This window comes from Elgaria multicarinata, chromosome 23 (genome assembly GCF_023053635.1).
Source record: "Elgaria multicarinata webbii isolate HBS135686 ecotype San Diego chromosome 23, rElgMul1.1.pri, whole genome shotgun sequence".
In the NCBI taxonomy this organism is placed as follows: domain Eukaryota; kingdom Metazoa; phylum Chordata; class Lepidosauria; order Squamata; family Anguidae; genus Elgaria; species Elgaria multicarinata.
Genome location: NC_086193.1, coordinates 13,532,757 through 13,550,822, shown reverse-complemented (window position 1 = coordinate 13,550,822; position 18,066 = coordinate 13,532,757). Strand labels below are relative to the sequence as shown.

The 18,066-nt window shown below is 54.0% G+C and overlaps 1 protein-coding gene across 1 annotated transcript in view; it reads right to left on the bottom strand.

The window, feature by feature from the left end:
• The window catches only part of CPAMD8 (C3 and PZP like alpha-2-macroglobulin domain containing 8), a 41,412-nt gene extending 27,249 nt beyond the window's left edge, over positions 1-14,163 (bottom strand). The window contains exons 1-11 of the mRNA XM_063147368.1: positions 14,093-14,163; positions 12,868-12,982; positions 10,683-11,071; positions 6,406-6,557; positions 4,219-4,241; positions 3,397-3,562; positions 3,246-3,298; positions 2,820-2,837; positions 2,236-2,290; positions 2,020-2,133; positions 71-155 (exon numbers count right to left, since the gene is read on the bottom strand). Coding sequence (XP_063003438.1) covers positions 71-155; positions 2,020-2,133; positions 2,236-2,290; positions 2,820-2,837; positions 3,246-3,298; positions 3,397-3,562; positions 4,219-4,241; positions 6,406-6,557; positions 10,683-11,071; positions 12,868-12,982; positions 14,093-14,163 — 1,241 coding nt within the window. The remainder of the gene's footprint in view (positions 1-70; positions 156-2,019; positions 2,134-2,235; positions 2,291-2,819; positions 2,838-3,245; positions 3,299-3,396; positions 3,563-4,218; positions 4,242-6,405; positions 6,558-10,682; positions 11,072-12,867; positions 12,983-14,092) is intronic.
• Between the last annotated feature and the right edge of the window lie 3,903 nt (positions 14,164-18,066).

Sequence of the window (18,066 nt, the reverse complement as noted above, 5' to 3'; positions counted from 1 at the left end):
ATGACAGTGGTGCAAAATCGAGGCCACGCCGGAAGCATCCACAGAGGGCTGACGGCTGTTCCCCACTTGCCTGGCGTGGACGGTTCCCTTTTCACAAGCACCGAGGTCCCGGATATAGCGAGGCGGTTCAATCCGCAGTTCAAACTTGGGTAAAACTAACGGGGGAGGAAGAGAATAGGAGAAGAAGAAGGGAGTGTTCTGAGTTCTGATTGCGAAGAGAGAGAGGGAGGTCAGTGGGACTGCCACGAAGCCCCGGCATACAGACGAGCCGGAGGAGCAACGGTGGATTGAACTCAATGGGCCAGGAGGAGGGAGCTGAAGCAATCCGGAAGGGGAAAGGTGCTGCCGGTACTCACCCTGGGGGTGGGGTAGGAAGCAATGCACACCTCTGCCAACGCACACACCTGTTTATTTATCTAAGTACTCTTTGGGGCGAGGGAAATGAGAATGAAATTATGGCACTTGACTAGTGGGAATCTTCTCTTTTGGAAGAGAAATTCCAGGGGACCTATCAGTCGATGGAAGAAACCATCGACTGATAGGAGGGCAACTAGAATGATGTCTGGAAACAAAGCCCTATGAAGAGAGACTGAAAGAACTGGGCAGGTTTAGCCTGGAGAAGAGAAGATAGAGGGGAGACATGATAGCACTCTTCAAAGTCTTAAAAGGTTGTCACACAGAGGAGGGCCAGGATCTCTTCTCGAGATCCTGTTTCTTGACTTGCAGCAGTACGACAATGGAATCAGTTACCTAGAAAGGTTGTGGGCTCTCTCAAACTAGAGGCCTTCAAGAGGCAGCTGGACAAGCATCTGTCAGGGATGCTTTAGGGTGGATTCCTGCATTGAGCAAGGGGTTGGACTGGATGGCCTTGTAGGCCCCTTCCAACTCTGCTATTCTATGATTCTATGATTCATCACAGAGTGCAGGACACGGAATAACGGGCTCAAGTGACAGGAAGCCAGATTCTGGCTGGACATCAGGAAAAACTTCCTGGCTGTTAGAGCGGTACAACAATGGAACCAATGACCTAGGGAGGTGGTGGGCTCTCCCACACTCGAGGCCTTTGAGAGGCAGCTGGACAAGCATCTGTCAGGGATGCTTTAGGGTGGATTCCTGCATTGAGCAAGGGGTTGGACTCGATGGCCTTGTAGGCCCCTTCCAACTCTGTTATTCTATGATTCTATGATTCACCACAGAGTGCAGGACACGGAATAACGGGCTCAAGTGACAGGAAGCCAAATTCTGGCTGGACATCAGGAAAAACTTCCTGGCTGTTAGAGCGGTACAACAATGGAACCAATGACCTAGGGAGGTGGTGGGCTCTCCCACACTCGAGGCCTTTGAGAGGCAGCTGGACAAGCATCTGTCAGGGATGCTTTAGGGTGGATTCCTGCATTGAGCAAGGGGTTGGACTCGATGGCCTTGTAGGCCCCTTCCAACTCTGCTATTCTATGATTCTATGATTCATCACAGAGTGCAGGACACGGAATAACGGGCTCAAGTGACAGGAAGCCAAATTCTGGCTGGACATCAGGAAAAACTTCCTGGCTGTTAGAGCGGTACAACAATGGAACCAATGACCTAGGGAGGTGGTGGGCTCTCCCACACTCGAGGCCTTTGAGAGGCAGCTGGACAAGCATCTGTCAGGGATGCTTTAGGGTGGATTCCTGCATTGAGCAGGGGGTTGGACTTGATGACCTTGTAGGCCCCTTCCAACTCTGTTATTCTATGATTCTATGAAACCTGCAACCAACAAAACACACCCTTCCCAAAGGAGGGCAAACTGGACCCTGGACTTCCTGCCACGTGAATCAGGCAGAAGAAGGAGGAGGAGGAGGAGGCGGCATCTTGCATTCTTTCAGATGCTCCCAATCCGAGTTTCTGTGCCTTATCAGATGCCTCCTTTTCAGGGAGCGCTTTTCTCTGGGGTTTGGTCAGGGGCCGACTTCGCCTCCCAACAGCCGCCTGGGGTGCCCCCGCCCAGAGAGAAGCGCCCGGCAGCCGCACCCAGCAGCTCACCGTATTTCTGAACTTCGAAGGACTTGTTGTAGGTGTGCCCTTGCATTTCGGCAAATATCAGCCACTCTCCAAGCATGGGCTGGTCAGATAAAGGGAAGGTCACGTTCAGGATGCCTGGCGCAGAAAAGAGGGAGGGTCAGCAAACATGGGGGCGACATGGGAGAGACCTTCAGCCGGGCAGTGTACCTGGGGGGTGGGGGGCGCCCTGACACTCACCACAACACACCGGTTTGAGGTTGTTCCATTCTATCATACGAGACCCCCGAGGATCCTGAGAAGAGACAGCAGTTCCTTGACTTGGATCCACCCGTCACCCACAACGCCACGTTTTTCTCACCCGGGCCTTTGCTCATACACTTTATGGTCTCATATATATAAATGCAAATCTATCTCTCATTCTATCGATCGATCTTTCTGTCAGCCAATCAATTTTTCTACCGTATCGCTCAAACTTTCTGTCTCTTTAGCGGCTGCTTTTCTTCAAAAAGTAGCCCAACGTGGCTATCAATAAACCTAACAATCGGAATTGGACCCAAATCTATGCAAACTGAACTCCGCTGGGCTCCTCCTTTCATTGGCCGCCAGCCGAGTCACCGCAGCAAGGGGGGCAGCCCGTGGGGATGTGGGGGGGCCGCCTCCTTCGTGGCGCCCCTGAAGCGTTCAGCCAGCCGCTCATCTCGCCAGCTGTCCGTGGCAACACCACGAGCCTTCCCACCTTGGCTCTGAACGGAAACAGCCCCCGTGGCTCAGGGAGGCCTCGGCATCCGCCGCGCCGCGCTTGGGATCCACCAGTTACTCACCACGACATACGCTTCGATCTGAAAGGAAGAGGGAAGCCGGTCACTTTTTCCGCTTCGACAGCGCCTCTCAGCATCCTGCCTACCGCCGCTTTCCCCGGGCTCTCCGAGGAGAGAAAGGGGCGCAACAGCTTTCCCTAACCGGGTGCCCTCTAGATGCGTTGGACCACCGCTCCCACAGCTGGATGAGCATCATGGGAGTTGTAGTCCAACACATCTGGAGAGCACCAGGTTGGAGAGAGAAGGCTGCGATCGAACACAGAAGCAGACCCGGTTTGCTCCGGCTAGCAGCTGTGAGAAGGTCGACTCCCTGGAGGCTGCTTTGCCAGCACTGGGAGCCGCATTGCTGACGTCCCGTTTAACTGGAGCAGCCTGCACCATCTGGCCTCCCCAGCCCACCCCAGTGCCCCAGCGTAGGGGAATCCTCACCCTCTCATTGATCGGTCGCAAGTCCGGGCTGACGGTATACAGGTTGATCAGCACTACAAGACGAAGGAAAAGGAACATTAGGGAAGGCCGGAGGGCCCCCCACGGCGTGACGGATCAGGACCACGTTGAAGCCCACCCACCCCGTGCTCACCTCTCTGCTTCGGCCTGTAGACGGGCTTGTCCGTCTGGATGAAGACGGAGGCCCCTTTGCTGTCGATGGTCACGGTGGTGTAGTTGTGGAAGACGTGGCCCTCCGCCGCCACGTGCCGGTTGCCCCACACTTTCAGCTGGGCCTGACCACGGAGCCCCGGGGGCACCTGGGAAACGAGCCAAAGGCGGAGCTGAAATAGGTTCGGGGGCACCGGGGCAGGAGGGTGTGCGGGCAGCTCTCGGGGAGGACGGGTCCCATGCTGCAAGGGGTCCCTTGAGACGGGCCAACCCCATCCCGGCCTCCTGCAATACATGCTGAACTACCACTCCCAACATCCCCAGCCAGCTCACATGACCTTAGGGGTGATTGGAGCTGTAGTCCAAACAACGAGGAGGGCGCCAGGTTAGGAACGGCTGCTTTAGATGACAGGTATCAAATTTCTGTAGGAGATTTTATTGCTGCTAAGGCCGGTCTTGTCACTGACGGTACATACCCTCAGCGAATCAAGGGCTTGTTTTGTTATTGTTATTATTACGTTTATATCCTGCTTTTTTCCCTCTTGCAAAGCACCCAAAGCGGCTTCTCCGGTCCCCTCTGCTTCTCCAGTCCATTCCCACCACAACCCTGTGGGGTTGTTTTCTGGGGTCCAGTTCTGGCAAGCAATTCTGCTTGCTCCACCTCAAAACACACCCAAGTAAAGCTGACCCGTTTGGCCTTCAAAGCAGAGGCCGGCTTCCTCCAGGGTCTTGGGGTCCTTTGGTGAGACCCCTCCCCCCCGCCCCCCTCACCAGCGCCCACGAGTCAACACTATTTAATACTCACCTTAAGATTGATTGTTCCTTTACCTACAAGAGAGAGAAGACGGGGGATCAAGGCAGATATATACATATGTTTCCCACCTACCCCAGTGGAAAATACTCCATAAAGCCGACATTAAATCTTCCAGGAGCAATTTTCCCCATGTACAATTTCCCCCATAGCAGACCTAGCTGTGATATTCAGCAATATTATTTTTTTTAAAAAAAGCTTCATTGGATATGTTTATCCTGGCCACAATCCCCACTTCATCTGCAAAGCGCTAGAGAGAAAGTCAACAAGCCTTGGAATGAGGGCGGGCCCCTCAGCTGCACGCCCACAAGCCGCAGCCAGGAGGCCTCTGCCCCGTGTGCGAAACACCCCTGCCCACCCGTGGCCACGGCCGGCCTCCACCACGACAGCGCCAGGCTTTGCTCCCACGGGCCTCCTCCGCGCGTGGAGGCTTCAGACTGAGCTGCCCACGGCCAGATGGGCCTTGGCAGCTGCATCTTGTGCCCGGCGCCTTTCCTAGGACAAACAGAGGCCAAATCCGGTTGCACAGTAGCAAAGACTGTAGCGACGGAAAACAGCTGCCATGTTTTGGGAGAATCAAATGTGATTAGGAACTTTCTCAGCTCCCCTGCGGTGGAGAAACATTCTGCTGGGATGCAGAACGTTTAGATAATGGAATTACTCATAAAGCCCATGATTCATGTTGGAATGGAGCATCTCAGGGGTTTTGGGTGGTTCCTCCCCCCCCCTTTAAAGCTGACATGTCGGCAGCCAAGGAAAGAGGTTTCGTGGCTTTGTGGTTTGAACTGCAGTGCAGCAGCTCTGCTGGTGCTGCGTTCGAGCCTTGCCACTGGCTTTTTAAGTAGGAGTTAGTTAAATCATTAGGGGAGCTATGAAACGTCAGCGTCTCAAAAATACTCTGCATTTCAGGGCATCTTGTTCCTCAGTGCTGGGAACAGCTGTCATCGAAGAGGAGAAAATACATGAGATGCCTTGAGAAAGGAAACCAGTCATTTCTGTGGTGTTCTGTTTAGAAGGAGCGTTTAGATGGCCAGGCTGCAAGCCTATACACACTTCCCTGAGAGTAAGCTCCATTGGCCACAGTGGGACTTCCCTCAAAGCAAACATGCATAGAATTGCTCTGTGAATTGCTCTTGAGAATAATTCCCCATTTCACACTGGGCTCAATTTTAAGGTTTTATTGCACAACTGTATTTTACTGTTATACCTGGAAAGCCAGAATTATGTAGCTACGGTCGGACGTTATTAATTGACATGGTTGACACTGGAGTGGCTGAGATTTCCTGGCTAACCCTAAATTTTGAACAGAAGGATACTGGAAGGGATACCAAATTGGCGAAAGGATACAATTAATGTTACTGACATCCAGGATTTTGTTTATTTATAAGCTTGGAAACTTTAGATTATTTATATATTTATTGTTTTTTATTATTACATTTCTATCCCATCGCTTTTCCTCTTGCAAGGAATCCAAGGCAGCTTACACGGTCCTCTCCATTTTATTTTCACAACAACCCTGTGAGGCGGGGTAGGCCTGGCTGGTACCTAACGACAATGCAGAGTATGGATTGTCTATGAATCATGGGTTGTTGTTATGTGTGAACCCTGCACTATAGTTTAACTGTGGGTTGCTAACCATGAGCAACCAAGAAACAGAACCCATGGCTTGTTAACTCTGGGTTGTTTGTCGTTAACAACCCATAGTTAAGCCATAGTGCAGCGTTCGCACATAATGACAACCCATGATTCAACGATAACTTATACTCAGGCCACACTCTGGGTTTTCTTTGCCTGCAGATCAGGTCAATGACTGGTCCAAAGTCACCCAGTGAGCTTAATTTGAACCCGGGTCTTCCCAGTCCCAGACTCTAACCACTACACCATTTAGTCAAAGATGGTCTACGGTGCAAAAACTCCAGCAAGTGAAAATGCTGGGCTCACATTGCCCCAGGGTTTTGTAATTTGTGTTTTAATTTTGGTGATGGAATTGCCCCGGAGAAAAGGATGTTTTCACATGCGGACTGCATCAGGCTATGAAAATACAGAACTCAAGCAGTTTAAATCGTATCTATCTCCTTCTCCATTCTTCCAGGAAACTGCTGTTCGGGGCCCTTTGCGAGGGCTGCTCACTGCCCTACGGCCTCCTCGTTCCCTGTTGCATGTACGTAAACGGGGACCTACCCAGAACCGTCCCGTGGGCTCGAGCCACTGTCTCTCCTTTGACGACCAGCTGGATCTGCACCGTGGTCTCCTTGACCGGATTAAAGAGGGTCACACTCACAGCCTCTTCCACGCCGGATCGGAAAACGGACGGCACAGCGATCAAATAGCCCCTGGAAAAGAGAAGCGTCAGGAAATGAGGGCATCAGTGCAAGGGTACATTTCTGAAAGCAGAGCCTCCCTTCGGCTGGGCAGGAGGAGAACCCCGGGGTGGCGAGGGGCCCTTAGAAGAAGGAGTGACCAAGAGGGTCCCCAGGCAAGGGAATGCGTCCCAACACAAGGAGTGAAGGTGCGAGGCCCTGCCTGACAGCCATCTACGACTCCATGCCTCTCAAACTGCAAATGCATACACAGAGGCTTAGAGGCGAATGGCCCAACAAACGTACACAGTTATTCATTCATAACATTTCTAATTGGCCCAGTTAGCAATGCTCTCTGGGCAGATTACAAGAAAGAGATCTCGGGGGTTGGGGTGGACGCACAGCTCGATGGAAAAAGTCTGACCCCAAGTAGGTAGATGCTGTGAAAAAAGCCACGTTCCACGTTGGGCATCATTAGAAGCAGCACCAGACATATCACACCGCTGCGGTACGCACAGACAGCGTGGCCACCCTTGCGAGGATCCTGTCTGGTTGCCAAACCGCAAGAAAGGTATCGTAGAGGTGGGAAAGGTGGGAGCAAGCCGAAAAGACCAGGGCAAGTCCCCTGCGAAGAAGTCCAATCGTTGGGGCTCTTCAGCTTAGAACGAGGGTGATTAAGAGGTGTATGAAATTCTGCATGGTCTGAAGGAAGCTGGCAGGGAGAAGATTCCCTCCTCTCATGCTGGAACTCCGTGGGGTCGTCATCCTCTGAAGCCGAGTGGTGGAGAGAGCAGCGCCAATACCGATGACATAAAGATACACACAGACACGCTGAGCCACGGGGGTTAAGCCGGTTGAGCAAAACATTACGGCTTAGCGTGTCTGGTGAACCATTCCTAACTATGGCGGCTACGAAACCATGGTTTAAACACCCTCGCTAACCAATGGCTGCAAAAGGGTTAGTAGCCTAACCATGGCTTAGCATGTTGTCTGAACAGGCCCACTCACTTAGAAACCAATAGAAGTGTTGACAAAGGGTGGATGAGCACTCCAAAGAAATCTCTCTCTCTCTCAAACACACACACACTCCAATGCTTATATTCCTAATTTTAGGGGATTTATGAACAAAACCTTCTACAAACTATTAGGAGCTTGGTAAGCGACTGGAATTTAAGATCCAAGCACACAGTTGTATTTAAGGACGAAGAAAATCTGAGCACGACATGGGTTCAAGCACCTCCTCGCCCCCCGTGACCCAGTTTTCTGCCTGAGTAAAGAGAATTCTCCATCGATGAAGTATGGAAACAGTCTTACAGCCCCTCCGTCGCTCCGTAAGCTCTCTCGCCGGAGTCCGGGGCTGCAATTCGCAAGACCTTGCCTATAAGCTACGAGGGAAAAGCCTTCGGCCTCTGTCACCCCTCTGGCGCACGGCCATAAACGCAGCTCAGAGAAGCCCTGCAAACCACTTGGGAGCGCCGTACACGTGCGCCGTTTTAACGGCTGCTCAGGCTCTTCGGCGTTATTTATGCCCTCCTCATGACTTCACGGGATGCGTCAGCTCACCTCTCCCGAGCCCCCCGCCCCACCCCTGCTCCCCGAAGGCCCCTCGGAGGAGACGGCTCTTCAGGTCACACACTTTAAAACGCATTTCGGCCAGTTGTTCCCCGACGGCTCCAGCTGCCGGGTTTCTTTAGCAGCGAGATTAATAGGCGCCCCGGGAGGTCGGGGTCGTGCTGCTTTATCGCTCCCCATCTGCCTCTTTGCAAATTCCAAACCGCGTGTTTCTTCCTCCGCAGGATCCATTGCCATGGAGACCGCGCTACAACTCTGCAAAACTCCAGGTCTCCCGGGCCTGCATCGCGCAGGACTGCGCCGGACACACTAAGAAACTGAGGAGGGCCCGGGCTCCCTCACGAACGGGCAAAAAGCCCCGTCGAAAAACGTTTGACACGCTCACCGGCAAAGCCACAGCCATGTTTTCCGCACCGGTCTACCCGGGGGTGGAGAGAGAAAGAGAGAAGCTGTGTCGTTCCAGCCGCCACATCAACCATGGGGCAATGTCACATATGTGGCATATTCCTACCGTAGGGTGTGCAAAATTGTCTGCCGTTGTTCTGCTCCTGAAAATCACTGCACTTACATAATAACACATTTACCTACCTCTGATAGCCTTTCCACGTGTGGAGCATTAAAACAGCGGCCCTGACGCGCTCAGAAAGCGCCTTATACTGGATCAGATCCTGGGTCCATCGTGCCCAGTACTGTCGAGACTGGCTGGCAGCCGGGACTCTTGAGGCAGGCGTTGCCACAGCCGTACCTGGAGCAGCCCAGGGTGGCAACTGGGCTCTTTTGCATGCAAGGCAGGGGGTCAGAAGGAGACCTGCCAACGGCTTCACTAGTGCAAGGTCAAAGGTTTTGCCGAAGACGCGCCGACGTTACAAGACTGGCACAGGCAGCCTCTGACCGCATAGCAAATTTTGACCGTTCCTGCCAGAAGTTATGTGTTATTAATGTGTTGCCCCCGAAGTCTGCATCCGAAATAGCTCCTAGTCACCCAGACAAAAGCCAGAAGGATTTCCGTGGCATCTGGCGGAACGCAGCCACGCAGCAGCGTGTCAGCTGTTTATCAACCGACACCACACCACACCGGGCGAAGCTCTCCAGAGGCTGAGCTAGCCCTGGGCTTGAAAGACCGGGAATTTCCACGAACGGAGGGAGCCACAGCCCCCCTGGCTCTTGAGAAATGTATCTGGTGCGAAACCCCCCTCAGAATTTAAACCTCACGCGCCCTGGTTACAAGGGAATCTTAAGGGTTTCTTGAGGTGATGCATGTATTACAGGCGCACTCCAGGACTTGGAAAGAAGTTGCTGAAGTTGTGGCCGTGTGCCGAGGGGCTGGCTGGCACTTGGTGCCTGCTTAGGGGTCGTGCCCACGTACTCTGGGGCGGGGAAGCAATGTGAGAGGCAGGGAAATAGCGGAGGGGGCGGGAGTCCTGCGTGTGTTTGATCCTCCAAAATCTGACAGAGGAAAACAACGGCACGCGCAGGCCGGCGAAGACACCCTGAGCTGCAAAATGCACGCTTTCCCACCTCCCGGAACGCTGGGCTCGGCACATTTCTCTTGGTGGCTACTTAGCCCATCTCGTTCCCATTATAAAAAATCCTCTAGCAACATTCCCTGCTTCAAAACTGACCCACGCGAGCCAAGTGGCCAGTCCCTAGGAAGGAGGCCTTGAGGTCACAACACGGATTCGTGTTGGATCCTTTAACGCCCTTTTAACCATCCAATCATCCCCCTCAAAGGGTAAGGAAACGAGGTCCCTTGATTTGGGGGTTCCACCCAGGTGAGCGATTGATCCCACCCAGGTGAGCGATTGGGTGCAGAGCCAAGAATTCCGCACGCGCCTCCTGTCCGTTTTGCTCAGGACTTTGCAGCGAAAGCGGCCAAGGGCTCCGCGACGGAACCCCCAGCTTTGCCCGAAGAAGGTCCCGGGTTCAAGACCCGGCAGCATCTCCAGAGAGGTTTGAAAGAACTCCTGCCTGAAACCCTGGAAAGCCACAGCTGCTGCCGGTCCGTGTTGGCAGGACCTGGCTCGAGGGATCCTGTGGGGTCTGCCTCAGCAGAAGGCCGCCGCTGCCGAGGAGGCCCCTGCGATCCCCCTCCTCTCGGAGAATGACACACACTTGGGGGCGGGGGGGGCAGACGTGTCAGGGAGCGCCTTAAGGCCACCTCTGCCAGGCCTGCCTTTGAAGAGAGAGGTGCCTTGCGCCCGAGCGGAGGAGGAGGGCTCTCTCTGCACATGCTCAGGAGCCCGGCGGGCTACACCTGCCGACAGCGTTGGGTCCCACCTTGCGCCCGAGCCAGAGCGGAGGAGGGCTCTCTCTCTGCCCATGCTCAGGAGCCCGGTGGGCTACACCTGCTGAAAGCGTTGCGCACCCCTTTGTACCCGAGCCAGAGCGGAGGAGGGCTCTCTCTCTGCACATGCTCAGGAGCCCGGCGGGCTACACCTACCGACAGCGCTGGGGCCCCCTTTGCACCTGAGCCAGAGCGGAGGCGGAGGGCTGTCTCTCTGCCCATGCTCAGGAGCCCGGCGGGCTGCGCCTGCTGAGGGGAGTCGGCGCGCGCGAGGGGGCTGCGGCGGGGCGCCGGCTACTCACGGTCTGGGCGGGCTGCGGGCCCCGCAGAGGACGCCCAAGCCCACCAGGATCCAGCAGCAGCAGCAGCAGGCGCGGGCGGGCATGGCGGGGCGGCCCTTTGTTCCCTCGGGAGGCGCCGCGCGGCCGGTCCCGCGCGCCTCGGGGCTCCGCCGGCAACGCGACCCACTGGCGGCGGCGGCGGCGGCGGCGGCGGCGACTGTGCCGGGCCCGGGGGCTCCGGTGCCTTGCCTCGCCTCAGGCTGCGCGGCCCCGCCTCTCCCGCGCGCTCGCCCGCCTCCCCAGCCCTCCTCCTCCCGCCTCCTCGCGCTCCTCCCCCCGGCCCGCCTTTGTGTGGGGGCGGCCCGGCCCTCGCCGCCGCCGCTGCCAGGCGCCCCGCGCGCGCTGGCGCACTGCAAAGCCCAGCAGCCCCTGGCCGGGCGGCGCAGCCTCCAACATCTGGAGCAGAGCCTGCGGGTGGGGTGGGGGGGGCGAGAAGGGCCCGCCGCGGGGAACATGGGCGCCGGCCGGCCGGGGGTGGGGAGGCTGGGGCCCTGGCGCTGCGCTCGAGGAAGGGGAAGGCGCGTGCGGGGAGCCGGCCTTGACGGCGGGGGCCCCGGAGAGGCATTTTGTCCGGGGCTACAAAGTTTCTCTGGGGCCTCTTCCTTTCGCCATTCGTCATTTTGTTTGCATCCGCTACTACGGCTTTGCGCCACGAGCTGGAGCCTGCCAGGTCCAAAAGCCGCGTCCTCCGGGCCTCCGACTTCTTTGCCCTCTAGGCCCAACTGAGGAGAAGAAGCCCCCCCCCCAAATGGAAGCCCCCCCCCCAGTCCACCAAAGAGCTGAGGGGGGACGCCTAAACATTTGCAAAGTGAGGAACTCTGGAGGAAAGCAGCCCGAGGTCACGGATACACGGATGGGCCCTGAGCCTGTGGTGACTTCTCCGTGAGGAAAGGCTCTCCCACACGAGAGGCCTTCAAGACAACCCTCTGTCAGGGATGCTTTGAGGTGGGGGTTGGACTCGATGGCCTTAGGGGCCCCTTCCAACGCCGCTCTTCTATGACTCTAGGTTATCCAATCTGGGACTCACCGCTGCATCATCCCCAATTCTCCATCCTGTCCTCATGGTTTATCTGCTTTGGGAGAAGAAGAACTTCACAGGCACTTTCTGCCTCCTTAGGGAGGGTGTGGCGTTGAGGCTTGTGAGCCTTAACTCCCAATTTCCCTGCTTTTTGGTACTCCGTTGAAAATTGTACAACCTTAACGTTGTTTTTGTAAACCATAGGGGTTTTTTGTCTAATGAATAATGTCTCATAATTTGTACGAATTATGATATATAAAACTATGTAGGCATACACAAAATGTGAACGCTAGTCTTCACACAATATATGCACACATTTCCTGAGATCCCAGGAAATTCTCAGCTCCCCTCCTTTGGGGCCCCCTTTTTGACCCTGGGCCCAGGTACAATGATGTACCCCCTGCACCCCCCTCTCATGGGCCCTGCTTCATGGCACAACTGGAGCTCCCCAGTCGCTCCTGGGGCTGGCAGGCAGAATGCACGTGGGGACAAGGGCTCAAGACCCGTGGGATGGGGGGAGGAGAAGCCCGCCTTTTTCAAGGCAACTTAGGCCAGAATAACCGGGTCAGTCTTTAATGGCGCCACAAGACTCCTTGCATCCAGTTTAGCAAACAACCCAGGAACGGCGTGACGTGCGGACCCGGTACTGTGGACTGTTGAGGGAGAAACCACCTAGAGGTTTAACCCAACAACAAGCCGTAGGTTAAAACTCTGGGTTGTTTGTCCCTTAGGAACCCAGAGCTCCAGGCTCAGACCTTGCAGCAGACAGCCCAGGAATGAGGTGTGACTGGGCTGTTTGCTAAGGGAAAAGGCGAGCGAGTGGGCAGGAGGCAGCGCAGCCGGACAAGGCCCTGACCAACCCGGGGTGGTTCTTACATGCGGGCCGGGCCCTCCTTCGTTTTGTTGGAGTAGACTAACACGTCTACTCCTCTGGAATGTCTTAGAGCAGCGTGACCCTTCGTAGCACAGGACTGGCTGCCCGTTCTGCGGTTGGCACAAAGTTGTACTGTTGTTGAGGTTGGCAACAGGATCTCAAGGAGTCCAGGACTTCGCTGCGTTCCAGTCCTCCCATGCTCCACCCGCGCCGTCCCCCTTTTCCACTGGACAGAGACATTGGCGGGTCCTCACAGCTGCACCGGTGTGACTCTGAGCTCCGTCGGACGAGCGTTTTGTTGCACACTTGCGGTCCCGGATTTTCACCGGTCCCTCGCACAACGTCGTCTGCCTCCCCGCCTCTTCTAGCCTTCGCGCAACAAGAAAACACTCCAATAAGTCCGACTTAAAATGTGTGCAGGAGAAGCGGCGTGATCAAAACGGCCTGCTGAATGGGGCACGTTGTTTACTTCCTCTTTCGAAAGAGGAAGTAATGAGGGACAAACGGGCGGGCGGAGAAGCGACGGGAAGCAAACGCGTCCCCATCCCCCCCGTGTGATGACGTTCCTCATTTTGCCAACATAAGAGGTGCCTCCGCCATAGGTGGTGCCCCTTGGTGAGTGCATCTCAGGTACAGGTACAGGGAGGGGAAGAAACAGATGGGAAACTTTGTTTTTGCAGTCTCCGCTGGGGAAGGACCAAGCCACGGCCTCATTCCACGACCCCCCTGCCCCAGGATGGCAGTATGCCAAATTCAGAAAACTTCGCAGAATGTCAAAAACACACACAACCCACCCCATTTCCAAAAGCCTGGATTCAATTTACGCGCTTGATTGGCGAATAGCTCAGTCTTAAGAGAAGAAGAAAGAGGCGCAAACCCACAGGGCGGGCGCGCATTCTGCCTGAGTGAGGCCATCGCCCGCTGCGCCCTCCTCTCTCCTGGACCCTTCAGACCCACGGCTGGGGCTGGGTTCTCCCCTTCCTGCTTGGAGGAGTCCGCGTTCCCACAGATGAGGCAAAATGAAACGGGGAAAGCAAAGACCCCGGGTCTGTTGGGATCCCCTCCCCTGTCTGAGATAATATTAGTTATTCTGGGACTTGTATACATTTAGAAGGCATTAGGTTATCCGTAACCTCTCCGGGTCTTTTGGACTGGCGGGGATGATCTCACGGCATGGCCTGATGTTTGGTGTGTAACTTTACCCACCCAGCAATAAAGAAGAAAGGGGGGAACATATGGCTCTCATATAGAATCGCAAGCTACACCCCGCTAAATTAAAACACCCGGCGAAGACCAGCTAGCGCAGACCCAAGAAGGCCAGGAGTCAGCGGGCTGCTCCGCTCGAATTCCCCCGGCTCTTGCAGCAGTGCGCAACCCCACCCCTTGCTCATGCGAAAGAATTGCTGCGCGGGGATCCTTCCCAGCGAGCGGCGGCAGAGCCTTGAGTTCTTCAGCGGAGGCCTGCCCTGAGCTTCTCACGCTTGGTCCGGGCTCAGTGCCTTCTCTCTCACGTCTTTCTCCGCCATCACGCAACTGCTCGGTTCCTTCATCGTGCAGCCACACAGACCTGAAGCCAACTGACTCATGCAGAGAACGCCCAGTTTGCTGCGCCTCCAGGTTTCGGAGGGTCCTGAAGCAAGGTTCGCTCCATGGGCCCCCTTTCTCAGGGAGCCCACTTCCTCAGTGCTGTGGTCACCCGCTGCTCTTCCTCCTCCTCCTCCTCTTCCTCATCATGGCTGCCACTTGCTTCCTTGGCAGCCAGGGAAGAAGCTGGCAGTGGCGTCCCCTGCTTGTGCTCCTCACGCTGGGCTGGAGCAAGAGACCGTTGAGCAAGCAGGTTGCATGAGGGAAAAGGGGGGGCTGTGGTCAATGGGACCCCTGCTAGAATCTGGGCCCTTCGCCCATGCCCAGCCGTGCCGATTCATAGTATCATAGAATAGCAGAGTTAGAAGGGGCCCACAAGGCCATCTAGTCCAACCGCCTGCTCAATGCAGGAGTCCACCCTAAAGCATCCCCGACAGATGGTTGTCCAGCTGCCTCTTGGTGTGATTCTTCACCCCAAGCCCACTTTTCCTACACACGTCTATTTTTAAAAAATGCTATTACGTCGCATATCCTGCTTTTCTTCCATCATGGACCTCAAAGTGTCCATTTTAAGGAGGGGGCGCCCCTCTAATTCAGGCACCGAACAGACGCACACACCCTGCCAGCTTCACATCAGCAAGGGGCCCTCTTGAGACCAGCGCTTGCTCCAACTCACGTGCAATCAGAGCCAGCAAAAGAACCAAGAATCAAACCCTCCGTTCAAAGAGGGGATCAAACCATCTTGAAAGTGCATCTGAAACCAATGTGGCTCCACAAAAAGCTTAGAGATGACCTGAAAACAAAAAGGGATGCATATAGGAAGTGGAAGGAAGGCCAGGCTACAAAAGAAGAGTACAGACAGGTGGCGCAGAAGTGCTGAAATGGCATCAGGAAGGCTGAAGCTGTGAATGAGTTGAGATTAGCGAGGGATGCCAAAAGCAATAAAAAGGCTTTCTTCAGATACGTGAGTAGTAAAAGACAGAGGAAAGAAATGGTGGTTCAACTGCTTAATGAGGATGGCAAATTGATAACAGACGACAAAGAAAAGGCTGAAGTGCTCAATTTCTACTTTGCCTCCGTCTTCTCCCAAAAGCGGGTCTATGACCCCCCTGGAAAAAGTGAAGCAGAAGTTGGGGGGGCAGGATTGCAGTTTGAGATTGATAAACAAATGGTCAAAGAACACCTAATTTCCTTGAATGAGTTTAAATCTCCAGGGCCCGATGAACTGCATCCCAGAGTAATGAAGGAGCTAGCGGAAGAACTCTCAGAACCTTTGTCTATTATCTTTGCAAAATCATGGAAGACGGGTGAGGTGCTGGACGACTGGAGGAGGGCTAACGTTGTCCCTATCTTCAAAAAGGGCAAAAAGGAGGAACCTGGGAACTACAGACCAGTCAGTCTGACATCCATCCCTGGGAAAATTCTGGAGCAGATTATAAAGAAGTCAATCTGTAAACACCTTGAAATCAATGCAGTGATTACTAGAAGCCACATGGATTTGTCAGGAACAAATCCTGTCAGACTAATTTGATCTCATTTTTTGATAGGATAACCTCCCTTGTGGACTGTGGGAATCCTGTGGACGTCATATATCTTGATTTCAGCAAAGCTTTTGACAAAGTACCACATGACATTCTGATTAACAAACTAGCTAAAAGTGGGCTAGATGGAACAACTATTAGGTGGATTAACAGTTGGCTACAGAATCGGACTCAAAGAGTACTTATCAATGGAACCTTCTCAAACTGGGGAGAGGCAACGAGTGGGGTGCCGCAGGGCTCAGTCCTGGGCCCAGTGCTCTTCAACATTTTTATTAATGATTTGGACGAGGAGGTGCAGGGAACGCTGATCAAATTTGCAGATGACACAAAATTGGGTGGGATAGCTAATACCCTGGAAGACAGAAACAAACTTCAAAGTGATCTTGATAGGCTGGAGTGCTGGGCTGAAAACAACAGAATGAAATTTAATAGGGATAAATGCCAAGTTCTACATTTAGGGAATAGAAACCAAATGCACAGTTACAAGATGGGGGACACTTGGCTCAGCAATACTACAAATGAGAAAGATCTTGGAATTGTTGTAGATTGCAAGCTGAATATGAGCCAACAGTGCGATATGGCTGCAAGAAAGGCAAATGCTATTTTGGGCTGCATTAATAGGAGTATAGCTTCCAAATCATGTGAGGTACTGGTTCCTCTCTATTCGGCCCTGGTTAGGCCTCATCTAGAGTATTGTGTCTAGTTCTGGGCTCCACAATTCAAGAAGGATACAGACAAGCTGGAGTGTGTTCAGAAGAGGGCAACCAGGATGATCAGGGGTCTGGAAACAAAGACCTATGAAGAGAGACTGAAAGAACTGGGCATGTTAAGCCTGGAGAAGAGAAGATTGAGGGGAGACATGATAGCACTCTTCAAATACTTAAAAGGTTGTCACACAGAGGAGGGCCAGGATCTCTTCTCGATCCTCCCATAGTGCAGGACATGGAACAACGGGCTCAAGTTAAAGGAAGCCAGATTCCAGCTGTACATCAGGAAAAACGTCCTGACTGTTAGAGCAGTGCGACGGTGGAATCAGTTACCTAGGGAGGTTGTGGGCTCTCCCACCCTAGAGGCCTTCAAGAGGCAGCTGGACAACCATCTGTAAGGGATGCTTTAGGGTGGATTCCTGCATCGAGCAGGGGGTTGGACTGGATGGCCTTGTAGGCCCCTTCCAACTCTGCTATTCTATGATTCTATGATTCTATGAACAGGACGTTCTTGACCATTTTCCTGAAGGCTAGGCCGGTATGGTCAGGCGTGTGGTGAGGGAGCAGGCTCCTATCAGCCCACTGGCAAGAACCCTGAACTGTCGTTATACGCCGTTGAGACCTGGAGTCAGGGCTAAATGAGATTACTGAGGAACACAACTCCAGAGCCTAGAGGCCACCACTGAAAAGACCTTGGGCGTGTTTATACTAGGCTCCACATACTCCATCGTGGCTGTGCAGTTGTGCCCCCTTGTTTATATGACTAGAGCAATTTCTAGCAGCCCTTAAAATAGAGGAATATTCTTCGTAAAAGAGGGCACATGGCCACCCTAGAAGAAAGAAGTGGATCAGTTATGAATGTTCACCGAGCGCTACTTCCCCCATCACAGCGCTACAATGATGGGGAGAAATGTCGGCGGATTGAATTCCCCCTTCTTAAAGACTCAGGCGTCCTCTCAAGCTGTGGGAAATGGGGAAATGGACGTGAAGGTTGGGGACGGTTCCTAGCAGTGGACTGGGGTGGAGCAGCCCACGCCGACATGGAGCTCTGCAGAATTAGATCCGGCATACCGGTGGGAGAGACGTTCAGAAGAAACCAGCTGTGCGATTCAGGGCCTCCGAAATGTGATGTATAGTTTGGAAGTTCCTTCTGGCCTCAAAGTTCAGCCCAAATGGCACCACTGGCCACGGCCATGGTCATGTGTCACTTTGGGAAGGATGGTTAGGCTAGCCACGGTGCGCTGTGGTTAGCCCGAACCACGCCGAACGACCATAGGACCACGGCCCATAGCTCGGTCCCCCATACCATTCCCTGACCACCTTCTGCCTTCCAGAAGTCTACACTCCTCCAACAGGTCCATCAGGTATCCCAGCGGCCTCAGCAGCACCGGAGTCAGCTGTGGGCAGCCATTGCAGGATGGGCGCTTTCATTCTTCCCCCAGTCAAAAAATTGCGCAAAAATCTATCCCCCAAACACGCATTCCCCGCTTCCCCAGGCTAAAAAGTAAAAACGTGCATTTGATGGGAATTTGTGCAATTGTGTGAATGAGGAACTTGAAAAAACAGAGAACTTGAAGGAAAAATAGGGTGAAAGGTAAGAATGGGCGAGTTCTCTCATCTT